An 18,809-nucleotide genomic window follows, 5' to 3' on the forward strand; every position below is an offset into this window, starting at 1 on the left:
GTTTTTTCAAAATAGCCTACTTTAGCAAGCTAAATAAAACGTTATTAAGGCTGTCAATTGATTAACATTTTTTGATCGGTTAATTTATGGGCATTAGTTGATTAATCAGTAGGTTAAATCGGTAGATTAATCCGTGCACATTTTTTATAAATGTAATGACATTATAGTGGCTGTCCAGCATAGAAATACTAATAAATCAATAGAATCTAAAATAAATAAATAAGCCGATGAGAAATTGGTCTTTTTAAAAGTATTTTTTATTATTTTTTCTATTTTAGTAAATGGAACACATTTTCACAGAACAATCGGTTGTTTACATAGCTATGTACTTGGCTTCCTTCTTGTACTTCTGAATCTAGCAGAACCTAAGGTACGAATGTTGCATTTAACTGTCCGTTTTTAGAACAGCTTTACGCCGTCTCGGGTCTTTTTTCTGCAGTATAAACGCACACGGCCTACTCTCAGCTGTCCTAAAACGGGCCAACTAAAGACGTGGCTCAGCGCCAGCTTAGGTCAGTCTGAAAGGCAGTGTAAACTCACCTGACCTTTAGGACGGCTCGCACACAATGTGAGTGCTGCTCAGCTCCTCCCCCATGGAATCTAAACAGGAAGAAGCTGCAATGCCGTTGCAGCGTCACAAAAAGAGAACAACTTGATACACAAGCGTCTTGAATATTTGAATTTACAATTTTTTTTTTGTTTGTTTGTTTGTTTCTGACAAACGGGGCGTGAACTGGGGAGAGGAAGAAAGCAGAGCTGTCATAGCGTTGTGGGACGAAACTCCAGAGACAAACACAAAAGAAACACATATACCAAGAAATAGCAGCAGGTCTAGCGAAAGATCTGTGCAACCCTCTTTGCACTTTTTGATTATAGTTGATCTGTTACACAATTGCGTTTTACATGTTATGTTCAAAGTTTTAAATAAAGATAAAGAAGTTTTAATAATTTGCAGTCCGTCATTTTTATTTTTTTTTTTTTTTTTTTTTTTAGATATATATTATATATATATATTATATATATATATATATATATATATATATATATATATATATATATATATATATATATATATATATATATATATAGATATATATATATATATATATATATATATATATAGATATATATATATATATATATATATATAATTTTTTTAACATTTTTTTAAGCCATTGTGGATTATTTCAGCTTGCCTCGAGCACTGAATACAGGTTTGCTGACATGAAGGGGTTTAACAGTAGTTTTTAGCAAAATATGGGAGAGAATCTGTCCCGAGAGTTGTCCTGCAGAAGAGTTAAAAAAAAAAACATGGCAAATAAGGGAGAGTTGAGAGGTCTGTGTTTATGTCTCTAGTTATTATTTCAGGTAAAATAGGGTTAGATTTTTCTGGTTCTGTTTCATAAAACTCTCATTTATCACTCAAGGGAACCTGTGATGGCAGGGGTCAGATAATACAGTGCTGACTGTACTTGTTTATTTTCATTTTCAACTCAGCTTTGCCAACACTGATGCGGAACAAACTCATTCACAGAAACACATTATTATTAGAGTGGTTTATTGAAATAAATAGTGCATACTTTGTGTTATTGGTGCTACATTTTGCAATTTAATTTAAACAAATAAAAACATTCAGGCTAGCCTATCATTTGTCCATTCATTTCATTTTTCCAAAAATGTGTTTTTCATACATCTTGTATTTTGACAAGAAAATCTAATCTTTGTAACTGCCTTTTACCTGAAAGCTGCAAGTGCATATATCAAATTAGTTTAGTGTAGACACAGGATTGCTCCATAACATTTTTATTTTTCTGAGGAGAGGGTATTTTTCATTTTATGAAAATACATTTATTAACATTTGATTCTAGTCTGAACAATGTAAACTTGACATATACAATTCATATACAGCATGTATTGACATGTTTAATGCCAACCCACTCAGAACCTTTTCACTGGCTAGCGTATAACCACAACTCTTGTGATGACTATTCAGCTTTACATTTTTTATCTATTTTGCCAGAAGGAAATTTTTCATAAATTTCTCAATCATTTCAATAACAATCTTCCATATACAGGTCTCAGATGTTGGGTGTGCAAGCAGCACATATCACGCAAAAGGTCTCTCTAATTTAGAACATTTTGGAAGCAGTATGGTCAGATATTTCAAGTGTTTTAACTTTTCCACAATGTGTTCTTAAGGTCAACGACATCCTCATTGTTTTCCTGACTCACATAGGATGACTACCTGCTAATCACTCTGTCATATGCGTTAGGGGCAGAGAATGGTTGGTTAACAGGAGAGCTAGGAATGTGTTTTTCCCTTCCCCCAAGAGAAAAAAGGCAACTGACAAGCAATTGACAATCAAGTCTTGTTGGAACCCAGAAGACTTTGGTGATACAGCGAATGACCCTAGGAAGGGTTCCCAATAGGAAGGATTTTAAAAGGTCTGAAATAGCTGCACTAAAGTTGCTTCCAAACTCTATTCTTTAAAATAAAAAAATAAATAAATAAACATGCTTCTATGATGTCAGTTAATGTCAAAGGAAACAGTCCTAGAAATAATTTACTGGGTATTTTATTAGATTTGTGAACCTAATGTTTGTGTTATCCATAGATTCATTTAGAAGAGACATAAAGAGAAATTGAGTGACAAACACTTAATTTAATAAATGTTGTTACTGCTTAGTAAAAAAAAAAAATGCTAGAATAAAGTAAAGCTTTTTAAAACTCTAGCAACATGCTTATTTTATCCTTCAGACATTTGTAAATATTTCTTGTCCTGTGTTCGCAAGCACACTAAAACATTTTAAATTTGTCTTACATAAATTATAAACTTATATTACTGAATACACTACATTTTTTAGAGAATTAAAAAAAATAATTCAAGAGACTGCTTAAAAACAGAACTCAGAATTGCTAGAATAAAACCTATTAAGTTCTAAGGAATGCTCTATTTTCCAGCAAGCACACTCCTCAAACACACGGTCTTACCAGCTTCAAACTGGCAAGCACCCAGTTAGACTTACCACACTACAGTGATTAGTTTTTTGACCTTTATTTTGGTATGAATCTCTACAAAGTGATCTGAAACAATGCTGAAACATCCACCAAACCCTAGCTACACTATTCGAATATGTATTTGTGGTTAAGTTACAAAGCATACAGTGTTGGTCATAATCATATGGTAGGTTCCCCCGATCACTGGCCATGGGGCCTGCATGAAGAGCAAGTAATTCTAAAATTCTAGAACATGGATAACATTTTAAGGTACAACTGCACTTATGAAATGGTTTTTGTGGGGTGGGCTTAATATATGCACAGAAGATTAAACTAATCTAAAAATGTAAAATGTAGTAAACAGTTACAATGGAATCTTATTTTAGTACATATTTGAACAGTATTAGGGCGTGCTAACCAATATTTTAAAATCATTTTTCTTAACTCTTGACAACAATTTCCCTGCACCTACCAATTATTTTTTAAATAACATTTGGTATGTGAGCAGCAAGCGTTCAGCTATAACTAGGGCTGTGTCTGAAGGTCCGAAGGTTCGTTCGCTAGCCAGGGATTCAAAGAATGTTATAACTCTTTGAAGGTTCATCAGACATGTTCACGCACTGTATGTTTTTTTTTTTTTTTTTTTTTTTTTATTAACAGAAACTGTTTAAAGTGTGAATACTATAAATCACACGTTAAATGTCACTCGCATGCAAAATTTGATCTTCTGATTTGTATAATGCATATTAGCAAGGTAGAGTATCCAAAGCAGTGGCTGTATTGCTTCAGTAAAATATGTACTGAATACCTAGAGTACAAGACAGTGTAAGAGAAGTGTTATGGTAGAATATGTTTGATACATAAAAAAAAAAATATACGCTAACACTAATAATTTCAATTTCAAAAACTGAACTCGGCACGCCCCTCCTCGCTCCAGCATGTGTTATCCAGAAGCAAACCTTTACTTTCTTCATTCGCCATCTAAAAAGCAAAGCGTTGTATAGTGTAAGCTGTACTAAAAGAAATGTCTCGAAACCCCTCTGCTGTTTGGGTTTTGTTTATTAAATGCCCAGACGACCAAAAAAAAAGAACGCAAACTGTGCAAGCGACTTGTATCATGGCGGCATAACCAATCTCTGGGGTCACTTGACAAGCGTAAGGTCATATTATTATTAGTATTATTAATATTTTTAGTAGTAGTAAAATGTGACTGATAACCTGCTTGGAACGGTGACTGTTAAATAAAGCTTTGTCCACTGCAGTTGGTGCTGCTGCAATGCAAGCTTACTGTATATATCGCAAGCAGGCTCAATTACATGTAAATAAACAACATGTATTTTTATTTAAATTATAAAAAAAGATTACTGTCCTATATAACGTATTTTTAAACTACATGTTAATGTTTTATTCCACTTATATGGATTACCTGTAAAATAATAGGATTTTCAATTAAATATAAACAAGTAGCTATGGTGACGTCAAAAATAAATTATGCAAATGAGTACCATCGAAGGTTCGAACCTTCCTTCAGTAATGTGATCCGAACCTTCCTTTGGTAATGTGTTCAGAGCCTTCAAAGGTCAAAATGTACCCTTCATTGCAGCCCTAGCTATAATGCTATATTTTAACATATACAGCTATAAATTGAAAGTATATCTTTAACACAAGACACCAAGCAGGCAAGAAAAGGGATTTCAAAACTTTGGTGAGCACTCCTTTAAATCATTTGTATTCTTCATAGAGGACCATCAGAAATCAGATGTAATCTGGGAATTAATTTTTCTAGCACAGGCATGTAATGTACAGTACATTGCCCCAAGCACAGTCATAATGGGACACTTCAAGTTATTCCCTTAAAATAATGTTGGTACTGTATGTGTTTCTAACTAGCAGGGACAGTACTCACCTAGAAAACACCCGTATACCAACATCTGACATGTTACAATTCAAGAAAGCAGAAAAATAAAAAAAAAGAAAGAAAAGAAATGCTGCTACCAGAAACACAATGCAAAATACATTTTAAAATAACGAAACTAATATAATAACACTGGCCGCAGCAATTAAAAACAGATGCTGAAGTGTAAAGGTAATCCTCATAGTAATCATTCCGAACTTCCATTCCAGGCAACCATATCTCTTCTACCCACATGCACACACATTTCTACTATGTAAGAAATGTTAAGTTCAAAAAGCAAATGCAAAACAGAATTATATATAACAGATATATAATTCATACTCACCAGCATGTCTGCTAAACAAATGGCTGCTTATTCAACGTGTTACAACACTCTCCTTTCTGGGGTTAATCCTTAGTTTACTTGAACATAGTTAGTTACATTAAGTTTACGGTATGTGTTATCTGATGTTAACCCTTAGCCCAGTGCTTCTTGACACCCAGGTGTGTCGCAGAAGTATCTTACAGCATACTGAATTGGTTGTGTTTTTTTTTTTTTTTTTTTTTTTTTGTTCAAACTCACTGGTAATGACGCCAACCACTAACGCTAATTAGCTGCATTTTCACATCCATTACGGCATCCTGTTATTTGCCAACCACTATGTGGCTTTAGCAGACAACAGATGTCGTAATGCGTGCGAGAATACAGCCAATTAGCGTTTGTGCACAGTGAGTTTGAAACACAACCATTTCAATATACAGTAAGACCCTTATGTGCCACACCTGAGATGTATTGCCGTAGTGTTAAAAGAAAGACCTGTTACTGCAGTGGATTGGAATAGATTAATGAAGTATTTTAAGACGGATATCTTTGTTACGCGCAAGAGGAAACACAGAGTTCAGGCATCTACATCCAAGCCATTAAGCATATGAAAATATGACCCAGATCACATTTCTTTTGGCTTTACTGTCAAAAAAAAATGGTTAAAAACGGAGAAGGCAGGCCACAATATGTCATCTGTTATTTTATTGTTGCAGTGCAAAGTATGGTGCCAAACAAATTAAAGCACCATTTAGATACAAATTACAAAGACACTGCACATAAACTGAGATTTTATTAAAAGAAAGCGCAGTGCTTTTGAGAAACAAAATATAGACCTTGACTGATGAGCCTCGAAAACAAATTTAAGAGTCACCATCCTCAAAATGTAACAGATTTGATGAACTGTGTTCCAAAAACAGGCACATCCACCCCATTAGGTAAATAATTAACTAAAATAGAGTTACGTTTCCATACTTTCACACTGTTTTACATTTTACTTATATTTTTTATCGTTTGTCATACAATATTTCAGTTCTGGAAAAGGCGACGCAATCTTGAAAAGTTTGTGAACCACTGCCACGATTTGTTTTGGGAGAAAGTCCTAATAAGTTTGTAACTAAACACACCCCAAAAAAACAAAGAACCGGTATTAGACTTCTAGTATCCTAAAATCCACTGCATAAGAAATGGTTAACTGATCCAAAGAAATTCCTTTGACTGATCACCTAGGAGGGTTATCTGCTTATAACCATCAGCAATGTGCTTAAGTTACAAGCGGGCATTGAACTATGCACGCGACTCCTGTATTTGTTGATTGTTCACGGGAAACGCACCAAATTTAAAAAACAAAATCATAGATTACACGCTTTTATGCATTCCATACACCCCTATCATCATCTGTAATATGTAAATGGTGCTTGTTATACTACGAAAACTACGGTACATCACAAAGAAAATGTGTGCAGTGTATTACATAAAATCAAACATGAGATTCCAGCTACTGTTAAGTATTAATTGAGTTGGGAAGTGTCCCTGCAAACAAATTCAAACGGTTTCTATGGTGGGGAACGTAACATAATATATACTGTACTCAAGGCATTTCATGCCATCAATAGATATCACCCAGCACAAAACCTCAAAGGAACAGTCATGGAATTTTAGAGATCTGAGGTAGAACATGCCCAGACAAGTTTTTTTGCATAGAGGGTTAACACAAGTTTTTTTTTTTAATTTGATTTTTACAGTAGCACGTTGGGTTGTGTTATCCTATGTCTGGAATCAGAGTAAAAAAAAAACTGCTAAAAAAACAGTACTTTTTTACATTGTATAATGCATTGGTATGAGTAATACCATAACACTGTATTGAGCTTATCTGTCACAACATGACATGTGTGTAATAATGGTGTGTCCCATTCCCTTGCAGTTCAGTTCACACCAGACACAATGCAATTTTTCATCAGGTGACAAGACACCTTCTCAACAACATGACCATAATCACCTGAAGCGGCACAGCTGAGATGCGGCATATTTGAAAACCGCCAGATTTATAAAACAATAAAAAAAAAATGGTATTGACTAAACTACTTTCCTTTTGGTTTACTGAAAACCGACTGGATGTTAAAAACAGCTTGAAAGAGCTGACGAAAAACAAACTGATCATAACCTTTCTCATCTCCCCTTTTGGCTTCTCCTCCCAGGGTCATTTCACATCAAATCATACAGAAACCACCTCCAATCTTGACATTTGGCACAGTTGTAGATACCACAGAGACATGATCAAATTCCAGACTGGAGGTCAGTGGGTCAAACAGCTTCCAAGTTATGGGTCATTGAAGATTTGACCTTTTTCAGGTGCCCGAGGGGTCAAGTTCAACATTACAAGCTATAACTCCCTTATCTTTGGTGCTACAGAGAAAACTAAGACATCATTGGAAAGGTATCCTTCATCCCTTAACACCCATGTTAAGTAACATGAGATGGACATTACCAATCCTGTACATAATGACTAATATCTCTGGTTCCCTTGAAGTTGGCCACTGGTACAATGGTTGGACATGTTAACATTTTTTTTTTTTTTTTTTTTTTTGACAAACAAAATATAATCACAATAGTATGAAACAATACACACTGCTGGCAATTAATTTCAGAGTCATTGCTTATCAGTACAAAGATCACAAGACTTTATTGTTCGAAATCTGTGCCGTCATAATTACTGGTAATGCTATAGTTTGCTCATGGTCGTATTCTACTCAGTAATTGTTCAGGACGACAGTATCTCAAACAGTATATTTAGCTTTTTGTCCAGCTTTTTTGTGTTTGAGCCATGATATGGAATTACAAAGAAATGTAATGCCAGCACCTTATTTTATGTTTAGAGTAATATGCAGGTCAACACTCATTGGCATTGTCCTTCTTACAGTTCCAACTGCGACAGAAAAAGAGGCTAAACGAAAGTGCATTAACACTTCTCATTAGGCAGGTATCCATGCAGCACAATGCAGTGTGGTATTACTGATTAAAAATGTAAGTCTGTCTCAGTGACACTCGCTAGATGGATATTCTTACCTCTGGTTCCATTGAAATGAAGTTATGTGTTCCCCTGCTAGAAACCGTTGACCTTTTTATTGTTCTTCTATGAAAAAAATGGTAGTAATCCTTCAAGTCTCCAATCTGCAGAGGAAGAAAAAATACATACTTATTTTAGTCAAGAAAGAAAAACCCAGTTTTAATTACGCTGTCAGTATGAAATATCGTAAATAATAAATTTCCCTCAGGTGATCATAAATGCTACTTGACACCTCCCCTCCTCCCTCTCCCTCTCCGATCACCTTTCAAAGAAAATAAATTATATGAAGTAATTTCATTAGCACATTTACATAAGCTGGGTTTTAAAAATCGTATTAGTACTAGCAATATAACAAGTCTCCCTCAGATTCTGCTTAGGGTCTTTTGGTTCTTTGCTTGTATTTTAAATTGTAATGTGCAAATTTGCCATACTGTATATTAAAACCTGTTGCCAATTCCTGGTACCTAATCACTTCAAGTGCTGCAGTTCAAACTCACTTAAAAGGTCTTGCTGCAATCTGACCATGTGGCCCACAGCAAAGTAATCAGGATGCAGCAGTTTGGTGTTGTATTTAAATTATCCTATACTGGGCCCCGGTAATAATGTTAATAAAGCTAATTAAAGTGCATTTTAAAGCACTGATTAGCTTTGTTTTTATTTTAAAGTAGTGGCCTTCAAACTATGTCTGTTTGATGTCAATACATTTTAAGTCCTATTTAAGGTGCATCATGTGTTGCAAAATACATTTAAAAGGCTTTGTAGCAACTGATGCTTTACTGACAATAACTTGCTTTCATGGTCTACAGTTGATTAGCAATGCAATTTCAAGGCCAACATGCAGTACTCTTACAACATTGACTAAGACATCAATCTGTCATATCTAAAGCTGGATTTTGACTTGGACAAAAACATTTTGAAGACACAAGTGCTGTTAAACCCTATTTATTAATAACAAAGACAGTCCAGCTGATAAATGTACAGAGAGGCAAGTGCATTCGTGAAAGCTAAGCACCATGACGACATAGTTTACTTAGACATAATCCCCATTCAAAACCGACTTTTCTGCTAGAACATGCCTGCAAACCCATTACTACCTCAAACAATAATACCAGATGAAGCACATGCAAAAATCTTTAGTAAAACATTATCAAATATGTATTAAAAAGGCCTAACCCTGAAATATAGGCAAGTTCTGAAAACACAACCGGCTGTCACAGTAGATAAGGGGAACACTTATTTCATGAATTCATGGTCAACAGTGCTGGGAACCTTGTACAAATAGTACCTGCTGGCATTTATCATATCACAGCTAAAGTAAGTAAGTAATAAAAGTGATGCACAGGCACTGATCTTTAAAGAAACAGCACACTTAATCGAATGCTACAAACACAACCTGCTGTGTGTGCTAAATTCTACCTTAATGTTCCTTTACCATTCTGTGACCATTATCCAACATATATTGTTCCTTTATTACTTTCTCTTTACTGGTTATTTTAATTTGTATCCGCTGAGCTGCCTCAAATAAAGGCTACATGAGCCATTACCCAACTGCTAACTAATATTTTTTTATTACCAGATAATCCCACAGTTTTGATTGACAAATTGTTTTTCACCTGTACCATGTTTTCTCTGCAAGACTGTCAGTCAGAAAAGCATGATGAAACCTGAAATTAGATCTTCAAACAAAGCTGATAATATAATACGTAATATAATAAATGATAGCACTACATCCTGTTGATGAGAATTCTACTCTGGTATATATTTTACTGTATCGTCCTCTGTATAACCGAGGAAAGATTCACACATAAGAGCTGTGCTTACAAACAGGACCAGTGGTGTAGAAAGAGGATTATTCTGGCTTTCTGAAGGCCACAAATTCCTTTCTAAATAACACCCTGATTGTTTTTCAGTTCTAAACCTACATTATTTTCAGTGCATCACTGTCATGGCAATGGGAAATTCAGTCATATGCAGTTAAACAGCGGGTCTACTTTTGATCCTTAACATTTTCCAGTTTGTTTTCATGGTGATAATAGTTAAAGAATTTTCTTACCATTGTGCTCTATTTGATTTGTAGCCCCACTGTACATTATCAGCAAACAACACTCAACAGGGGTCAAAGTAGAAGATTTACATTATCACCCAGCCTGACACATTTTTCACTAGCTAGCACATACAGGAAACAAAGGAAGATTACTTTGCAGCAAGTGTCAAAGTGCAAGCAGCTCATAAATATGTATCCTGACCTCTGTGGGATATATAGGTCAGCTAACTGAAGCTAGCATCCATATTTACTGGGAATTAATAGAAAAGAATATTAGCACTTGTAATGTGATGTATTTTCTTGACTACTGAATGCATACAATAGAATGTAATATTCAGTTTTCACATAAAAAATGTGACCGTTGTTTATGTTCCTTTTTTCTTCTTTAGAATGTCATTTCAAAATAAATTGCAAACGATGGTGAAAGATGCCAGCACCAGATGTCTAGTATTATCAACAGTGCAGGTAATAACACTCAGACAGTGGCGATGTGGGTTTTCTAGTACAGTGCATATTATCCCTCCATTGTGCCTCAATCCTGCACTGGCAAGTTCACAGGAGATGAGAGGGGGGTTCCTGTGCACACACACCCCACACTACCCCCTAGCCAGAAACTAATTCAGAATGACCTTTGATTACAGTGCATATGCATACCTGGGAACGTGTTGCTTGCAGGATAATAGCCTCACATCCCAATGCATATATTTGAACAAGGCAGATAGTGTTAAACCATTAAGTACAAAATACAATTTTCTTTGAAAAAAAATCAGAACACAAGCTGTATTTATGTAATGAGACATTGCATCTGCAGTTAAAATTAGAGTAAGTTATCATAATAATAAAGTTAGAGAACATTAAAATACCAGGTAGATGTCAGTTAAAAATGATCCAGCAAATTGTACAGTAGTCTGTCCTTAAAATTGGGCAATGGGACTTAATGGGTTAATTCCTCTCTGATAGACCCTTCAACCTCAAAGTTAATCCACCAAATTGATTATGCATAGTATAATCTGACATTTCCTAAAGATCTTAATTTAAATTGCACCACATATAACTGCACAGCGCATCTACAACTGTGTAACTTCAAAAAAGGCTGCTTCCTGCTTTATCTTTTGGGAACTACCTTAAAAAAAAAAAAAACATCTTCAGTGAAAGAGAGAATTTCTCAGTTGCTCCCGTTAGTCGTAGAAACTCTCCAGGTGGCAGTAACTGTGTCCTCTTTGTTTGATCCTGAATGTGTAATCCATTATCAACTTGTTGACGAGATTGGCAGAACACAAAGTACATATTCTCCCTCTAAGTACTGCACAAAGACCAAAGAACTTTTACACCTGCAGTCAGCATTTTCTGTGCTCGTTTATTTTTTGTATCGGTAGACGTTGATTTTGCAGAGAATGTGTACTTTTTGTTCTGCAAAATCAACATTGACACCGTTATTAAAATACTGTGGGTGTCAATAATAAATAAAATAATAAACTAGCAAGTTGGTAACCTATGTGGAATAATTAGCTTTGTGTCTCTTTATGTGTCTTTGGACTTAGAACTTGGTACGGTATTTCTTCAGTAACTTAAAAAAAAAAATGTAAACAGTGTAGTCGTAAATAATATTTAAATTATTAAATATCAGTCAAGCAAACACAACTTGACACCTGTCTTTGCTAAACTCTTCTGTGTTATGTTTAAATCACAACGCATTCACGCAAATCAAAAAAGTTGCCGTAGCAACAGTTTACATTTTAAAATGTATGCGAAAGGTAATGCATTAAAGAGATTTCTTTTTACAAAAAATGCGGTTTAGTGGGAGTTATGTTCCGAGTGATGGAATTCAAGAGATCACACATTATTGTTAGATTCAAACTGTACCACGACATTGTTCCTTTGGTGATTATGATGTATCAGGTAAATACAAGAAATACAAAGAAATACAAAGTATGAAATACAAAGTTTGAAGCCTGATTAATATAGCAGAACTCTGTATAGACCAAGAAAGGCTTACTACTGGTTTCAAATCAAATTGTAACTTACCTGTCCCATGTTTCTATAACCGTATTTGTCAGCTATCCTGTCTGCATCCTGCGAAGCTCCAGTTATTCTCACAGCCCAATGGTTCGTGTACATCCGAGTCCTGCACAGAGGCAACACAAATCCAAGCCAAAGCGCGAGAACATACACAGCCCCTCTGTTTAAATGACTTTTCCAACCCATCTTTTGCAGAATCTATTCGGGCTGTTTTAATCAAATCCTTTGCACCTCCAAAACACGAGTCTTTGCACCAGAGATCAACTGTCTCATAGACCGGTCTTCAACATTCACACATAATCACTGATGAACTATTACACGAAAAATACTTCGTTTTATAAACTGGATAATTCTTCTGAGAATGTAGTGTTTTAACTTCTTTCCGTTTCCACTTCTTTTTCCCCGTCTTGTTTCCTCTTAGTGGTGAGTGTGTAAATGTTTGCAGAGCTCTGGTTACAGCTACTCTGGGACCCTGATCTCCGGTTTCTCTCTTAAGTGATGAAATGGCTGCAGCGCCTCCTCCAAATTACTAGACACACTCAGGAGAGTAAACGCTCCCAACTCTCAACACCGTCCGTTAGCGCTCCTCTGGGTCTTAAAGAGACGAAATTTTACACCTGTATCCTTCAACAAGTAATGTAAAATGTCAGTTAAATTATAAACCACTGAGCCATTTTCTTAAGAAAAGTGATATTTAAGCTACTGATGGTAACATCTATGCCGCTCTTGATTGGCTACTGAAAAAGGACACAAGTTGGGATATTGACAACTAATAAGCAGAGACAAGCCTTATTCCCCCTATGATTTTGTAACCAAACCTCATATCAGCAAAGCGCATCTTCTCAACCTAGTATTGTTAATTCATGTGGTCAGTATCATTTGGGAATGCAAGAATTCATATCCTGGAGGCCGGGTGGGTTAGACAAGATAGGCCCTATAGTTAAATCCTTTGGTTTTAGGACCTTCTAAGCTTGTTTATGTACCATAATGTTAATAAATAAATAAATAAATACTGATTATAGGACAGATTCCCAAAACACTTTTGCCAAATTTCAGTAGAGTTGTTAAATTTGAAAAAACTAAAACAAATCAATTTAATATTCGCTTGTTTTAAGAATATAGTGCAACAGCAAGGTTGGTGACTTGGTACATGTTTAGTATTCCTTAAATTGAATTTCAGGATCCCACAAATAAGCTGTTTTCAGTATTGTTATTACTGAAAATATATGTAGTCAAAATAACAACATTCATCCTATCAGGGCACAAATAAATAGAATCCATCTCACAGTATTACAACTCTCTTCATATTTCCCCTGAAGGGCCATAAATGGGAATTTTGTGAAGCCTAGGGTTTTCATATGGGCTAACTGTGACTTGCATATTATTACAAAAAGCAATGTAAAAGAGGGAGAACAATCCCAGAAGGATATTCACCTCTCTTCACCTCCCCATTTCCTATTAACCCACACACTGATCTGCTGTTCCTGCACTTAATTACAACTATATATAAACATTGAAGGTGTGAAAGTATACAATTACATTTTAGAGAATATTAACACCAGAGAAGGCTACCTATTTCTATAACATTTTTGTCTTTCTTCTCTTTTAAATTCCTGTAGGCTGAATCATCTTTGTAATACCTTGCTTGGTCCCATCCACAATAAATACATATAGTCTATGGCATCCTGGTTTACATGGTGAATCACGTTGCATGCATGAAATGCATTATACAATTTCCATTTTCAGATTAATTTCTTTCATTTTTAATATTGTATTATGTGTGTTCTCTATCATTTGTTTTTTGTTGTTCCAGTTAAGATCGTTGTTTACCAAGCAAACATTTCTGAAGGAAGGTGACATTTTTAGTTGAATGTAATTAGATGGAACTTATAATGTAATACATGTAATTAATTGATTAATTGATCAATCACATGCATTGATTAATTAAGTAATTGGTTTAGGGTCCTGAACCTACAGTATGCACATATTATGTTCTTCTGTCAAATGTGCCATCTATATCTTAATATCAATTCTTGAAGTTAAAGTTTAAATAGTTTAAATAACCCTGATAAATAAAGGCATACCTGTTTATTTTAGATGTAGTTCTGTTTTTCAAATCTTAAATTACTCTGAGCATCTTTTCCAGATTGTGTGGACATTTACTTAAGTAGTGTTTAATATGGTGTAGCAACAACATTTTTTTTTTTAATTGACAGCCCTAATATATATAGAAAGAGACTTATCACTATTATAACACATTTATTTGGACAAAATGTTTTTGGTTTCTTTTTAATCACTCAATCATTCATTTTTGACCATGACACGCTTGAGTGACTATGACTGAAGCATATGCACTTAATAACCTAAATAGTGAAAGAGTTTATTGGACATTGGATATGGAGTGTTGAATTGAAAGCTTGAAAAGAAATAAAGAAAATCACAGAAAAAAAAAAACAATCTGCCACGTCTGTCAAGAAAGCAGTGTCTTCGTGAAATCAGCATGTTGGAGGCTGGACTAGGACAGCGTAATGTGGCTCGCAGTCTTGGGTGCTCACAACCAGCAATTTCAGACCTGATGAGATGGTATAACCAGACAAACTCTGTCAATGACAGGCCACGAACTGGGAGACAAAGAGTCACAACACCCGCTCAAGATCGACAGCCACCCCCAGACGTTTTCACAGTTTGTTGTGTTACAACATAAAATCTTGACACATTTAAATGGGATTTTTGGTTTTCCTTTGATTTACACAACATACTCAACACCTTGAAGATGCATGAGTGAAATTATTTATTGTGAAGCAACAGTTAATGAAAAATGAAAAAAAAATGAAATGTATTGGTTAGATAAGTATTAACCTACCCTGAGTCAATACTTGGTAGAACCACCTTTGGCAGCAATTTCAGCTGTGAGTCTTTTGGGGTAAGTCTCTACCAGGTTTGTGCATCTGGATAGTACAATATTCATCCATTCTTCTTGGCAAAATTGTTCAAACTCTGTCAAGTTGGATGGGAATCGTTGGTGGACAGCAATCTTCAAGTCTTGCCACAGATTCTCAATCGGATTCAAATTCAAACTTTGATTGGGCCACTCTAGGACATTCACTTTCTTGTTTTTAAGCTACTCCAGTGTCGCTTTGGCTGTGTGCTTGGGGTAATTGTCCTGCTGAAAGGTAAATCTACGTCTTTTGCGGACTGAAGCAGGTTTTCCTCAAGGATTTGCCTGTATTTAGCTCCATCCATTTTGCCCGCTACCCTGACAAGCTTCCCAGTCCCTGCTGATGAAAAGCATCCACATGTTTCACAGTAGGGATGGTGTTACCTGGGTGATGTGCTTTGTTGGGTATGCACCAAACATAATGCTTTGTATTTAGGCCAAATAGTTCCATTTTTGTTTCATCGGACCACAGAATCTTTTGCCACATCTTTTCAGTATCTCTCACATGCCTTTTTTCAAATGGGATTTTACATGGGCTTTTTTCAGAAATGGCTTCCTTCTTGCCACTTTTCCATACAGGCCAGATTTGTGGAGTACCTCAGCCATTGTTGACACATGGGCAGTTTCTCCAATCTCAGCCATGGAACGCTGTAGGTCTTTCAGAGTTGTCATTGGCCTCTTGGTGGCTTCTTTGAACAATGCCCTTTTTAACCGGCTGTTCAGTTTGGGAGGACGGCCTGCTCTAAGCAGATTCTGGGTGGTGCCATATACCTTCCACTTCTTAATGAGCAACTTGACTGTGCTCCAAGGGATATTCAATGCCTTTGAAATCTTTTTATACCCCTCCCCTGATCTGTGCCTTTCCACAACTTTATCCCGGGGTTGTTTTGAAAGCTTCTTGGTCTTCATGGTTGTTCTTTACTTTGAATCCACTACCCAACTGTGGGACCTTACAGAGACAGGAGGTATATTTAATCTGAAATCATGTGAACCATTTGTTTTGCACACAGATGGACTCCATTTAACTAATTGTGTGAATTCTGAATGCAATTGGTTGCACCTGAGCTTATTTAAGAGTGTCATACATAGCAAAAGGGGTGAATACTTATCTAATAAATACTTTTCAGGTTTCTATTTTTAATTGATTTGTTTTTTCACCTCCCCCCCAATTTTTTCACAATTTGAAAGTGTTGAGTAGGTTGTGTTAATCAAAGGGAAAATCCTATTTAAATGCATCAAGATTTCAGGTTGTAACACAACACAATATATCTATGTGTGACAGGGTAAAGCAATCCTGTCCTGCAATTTAACCTCCCAGCTGCCAGAGGGCTGTGAATCAACCACAAAGTTCCCAACTAGGACTTCATGACGCAGGACTGACGTTGGGGCAGAAGTCCAGTTACAACAGTCACCATATTTGCTGGCGGCAGCAACCCGGGAACACACTGGAACATCCTTGAATTGGCAGATGATTGAGTGCTGCTGACTGGGGGACGTTTCCTTGTGTATATAGGACCCAGGTTGCAACAGCTTGGGGTTGGGTTTTTTTGTTTGGAAAGGGAGAAGCACACTGTTTGCACCGGCACTTGTTAGAGAGAACGCTGGTTAAAAAGGACGCTAACATTCTGTGTGGACTTTTTATAAAACAGACCCAGAGAGAGATAGAGAGGGAGAAAAAATGGTTCGCTTAAGTTTAAGTCTCTTTAATATAACCAAACCAAATACCAGTGTTGCTAGGAGGGGAGGATATTTTATGGAATTATTTTGGTGATTTATGTAAAGAAAGTATAATCTTTCAAGGAACTTTGAGTTATTGAAATAAGAAGGAGGAATTTATAAAGGAACAAGTGAATAAAAAAGCATGTGGAATCATAAAGATTTTGTGAAAGATAATAAACAGAAAACAGAACTTTCTAAAACTCAATACTGCCTCAAGTGGTTTTATTCAGTAGTCCACTCCCATAGTCTGTGACTCTATATATCACCACTACATGGCAATGTCCAGAAATTGGAATAATGGCATAATGGCAGGATGCACCATTTCTCCACTGGCTTTTACCATGGTGTGACAGAAAAAAAAAAAAACAACCCTCTACCAGCAATGGTATCGGGGGGAACACGGTTGGTTTGCGGACCAAAACAAAACAATAACACTCCAGAATAATCCCCACTCCAACAGTCCCGTGCACGAAAGTGTGCTCTAATCCGTAGGGTGGTGCTGGTGTCTTGTGGTGAAGTTAGTGCTCTGGTGATGCGGGCTGGCTCCGTGGCTGCAGCCGTTGGTTCCGTACTCCTCCTCGGCAACACACAACAAAACAGCACGTAACAAAAGAAAACACAATACTCCAGCCAATGATTACATTCTCAGCGCAAGGAAGCATACTGACTTAGCTGCTTCTCCTTTGTACCCACAAACTCCTCCCTGCAATCAACTCGTCGCCATAGAGGGCCGCCCCGCAGCTGATCGCAATGGAGTCGTTCCGGGTACTTGCAACTACACGCTCCCCCTAATATGGTCACCTTCCGGTTTCCACCTACCATCAAGGTGGTCTATCTAGGAGGCAGCGTACCACTGTCCTTACACGGCGTCCTTTCTGATCAGGAGGGAGATTTACAGCATGGAATATTTCTGTCTTTATCACACATGGCAATGGAAATAATTATTAGGACGTCAAAATAGGTTGTGGGAGGAGAATGCTTGGCTTCTGGAATGCAACTGCCACCAATTAGAGCATAGATGGATGACATGACAATCATGACTACAACAGTAGCCTCCACTAATCGGTTATTGGGCAAACAAATCTATAACATTGAATGGACACAAATGCAATTCAAGCCCACTAAATCCAGGAGCATCTCTATAATTAAAGGTAAAGTAGTGGATAAGAGGTTCTACATTAATGGTGAAGCAATACCAACAGTGTCTGAAAAGCCTGTGAAAAGTCTTGAGAGATGGTATGATGGGGACTTAAAGGACACAGTTTGTGTGAGAGAAGTGAGACAACAAGTAGCAGAAGGGTTGAAGAGTATAGACAGCAGCACTTTACCAGGCAAACTTAAACTGTGGTGCTTTCTGTTTGGTCTACTGCCAAGACTGCTGTGGCCACTCAATGTGTATGAGGTTTCCTTGACAACAGTAGAGAAGCTGGAAGCGTTAATTAGTTCATATGTCAGGAAATGGTTAGGAGTTCCACGCTGCCTCGGCAGAGTGGGACTGTATGGTAAAGTGATACTGCAGCTGCCAGTCTCAGCTCTAACTGAGGAGTTTAAGTGTGCCAAGGTTTGACTGGAAATGACATTGGTACAGTCACACAACAAATGTGTGAGGCAGGCAGCACCTGTGTGGAAAACTGGAAAAAAGTGGGCGACAAAGGAAGCTGTGGAAAATGCAAAGGCTGCCCTTCGTATCAGTGATATCATGGGGCAAGTACAACATGGAAGAGGAGGCCTTGGTCTCAGCTCAGTTCCCCCTACATGTCACAAGGCAGCCCCAGCTCAACGGAAGCTGACTTCCGGGCACGGCACCC

The 18,809-nt window shown here is 36.7% G+C and overlaps 1 protein-coding gene across 2 annotated transcripts in view; it reads right to left on the minus strand.

The window, feature by feature from the left end:
* The window catches only part of LOC121318956 (proprotein convertase subtilisin/kexin type 5-like), a 213,500-nt gene extending 200,645 nt beyond the window's left edge, over positions 1 to 12,855 (minus strand). Inside the window, exons 1-2 of one of the 2 annotated variants that reach the window (XM_041256193.1) lie at positions 12,351 to 12,855; positions 8,281 to 8,385 (exon numbers count right to left, since the gene is read on the minus strand). In XM_041256193.1, coding sequence (XP_041112127.1) covers positions 8,281 to 8,385; positions 12,351 to 12,530 — 285 coding nt within the window. In that variant the 5' untranslated portion in view covers positions 12,531 to 12,855. The remainder of the gene's footprint in view (positions 1 to 8,280; positions 8,386 to 12,350) is intronic. The other variant, XM_041256183.1, reaches the window with a different exon arrangement.
* Between the last annotated feature and the right edge of the window lie 5,954 nt (positions 12,856 to 18,809).

This window comes from Polyodon spathula, chromosome 1 (genome assembly GCF_017654505.1).
Source record: "Polyodon spathula isolate WHYD16114869_AA chromosome 1, ASM1765450v1, whole genome shotgun sequence".
Classification (NCBI taxonomy): domain Eukaryota; kingdom Metazoa; phylum Chordata; class Actinopteri; order Acipenseriformes; family Polyodontidae; genus Polyodon; species Polyodon spathula.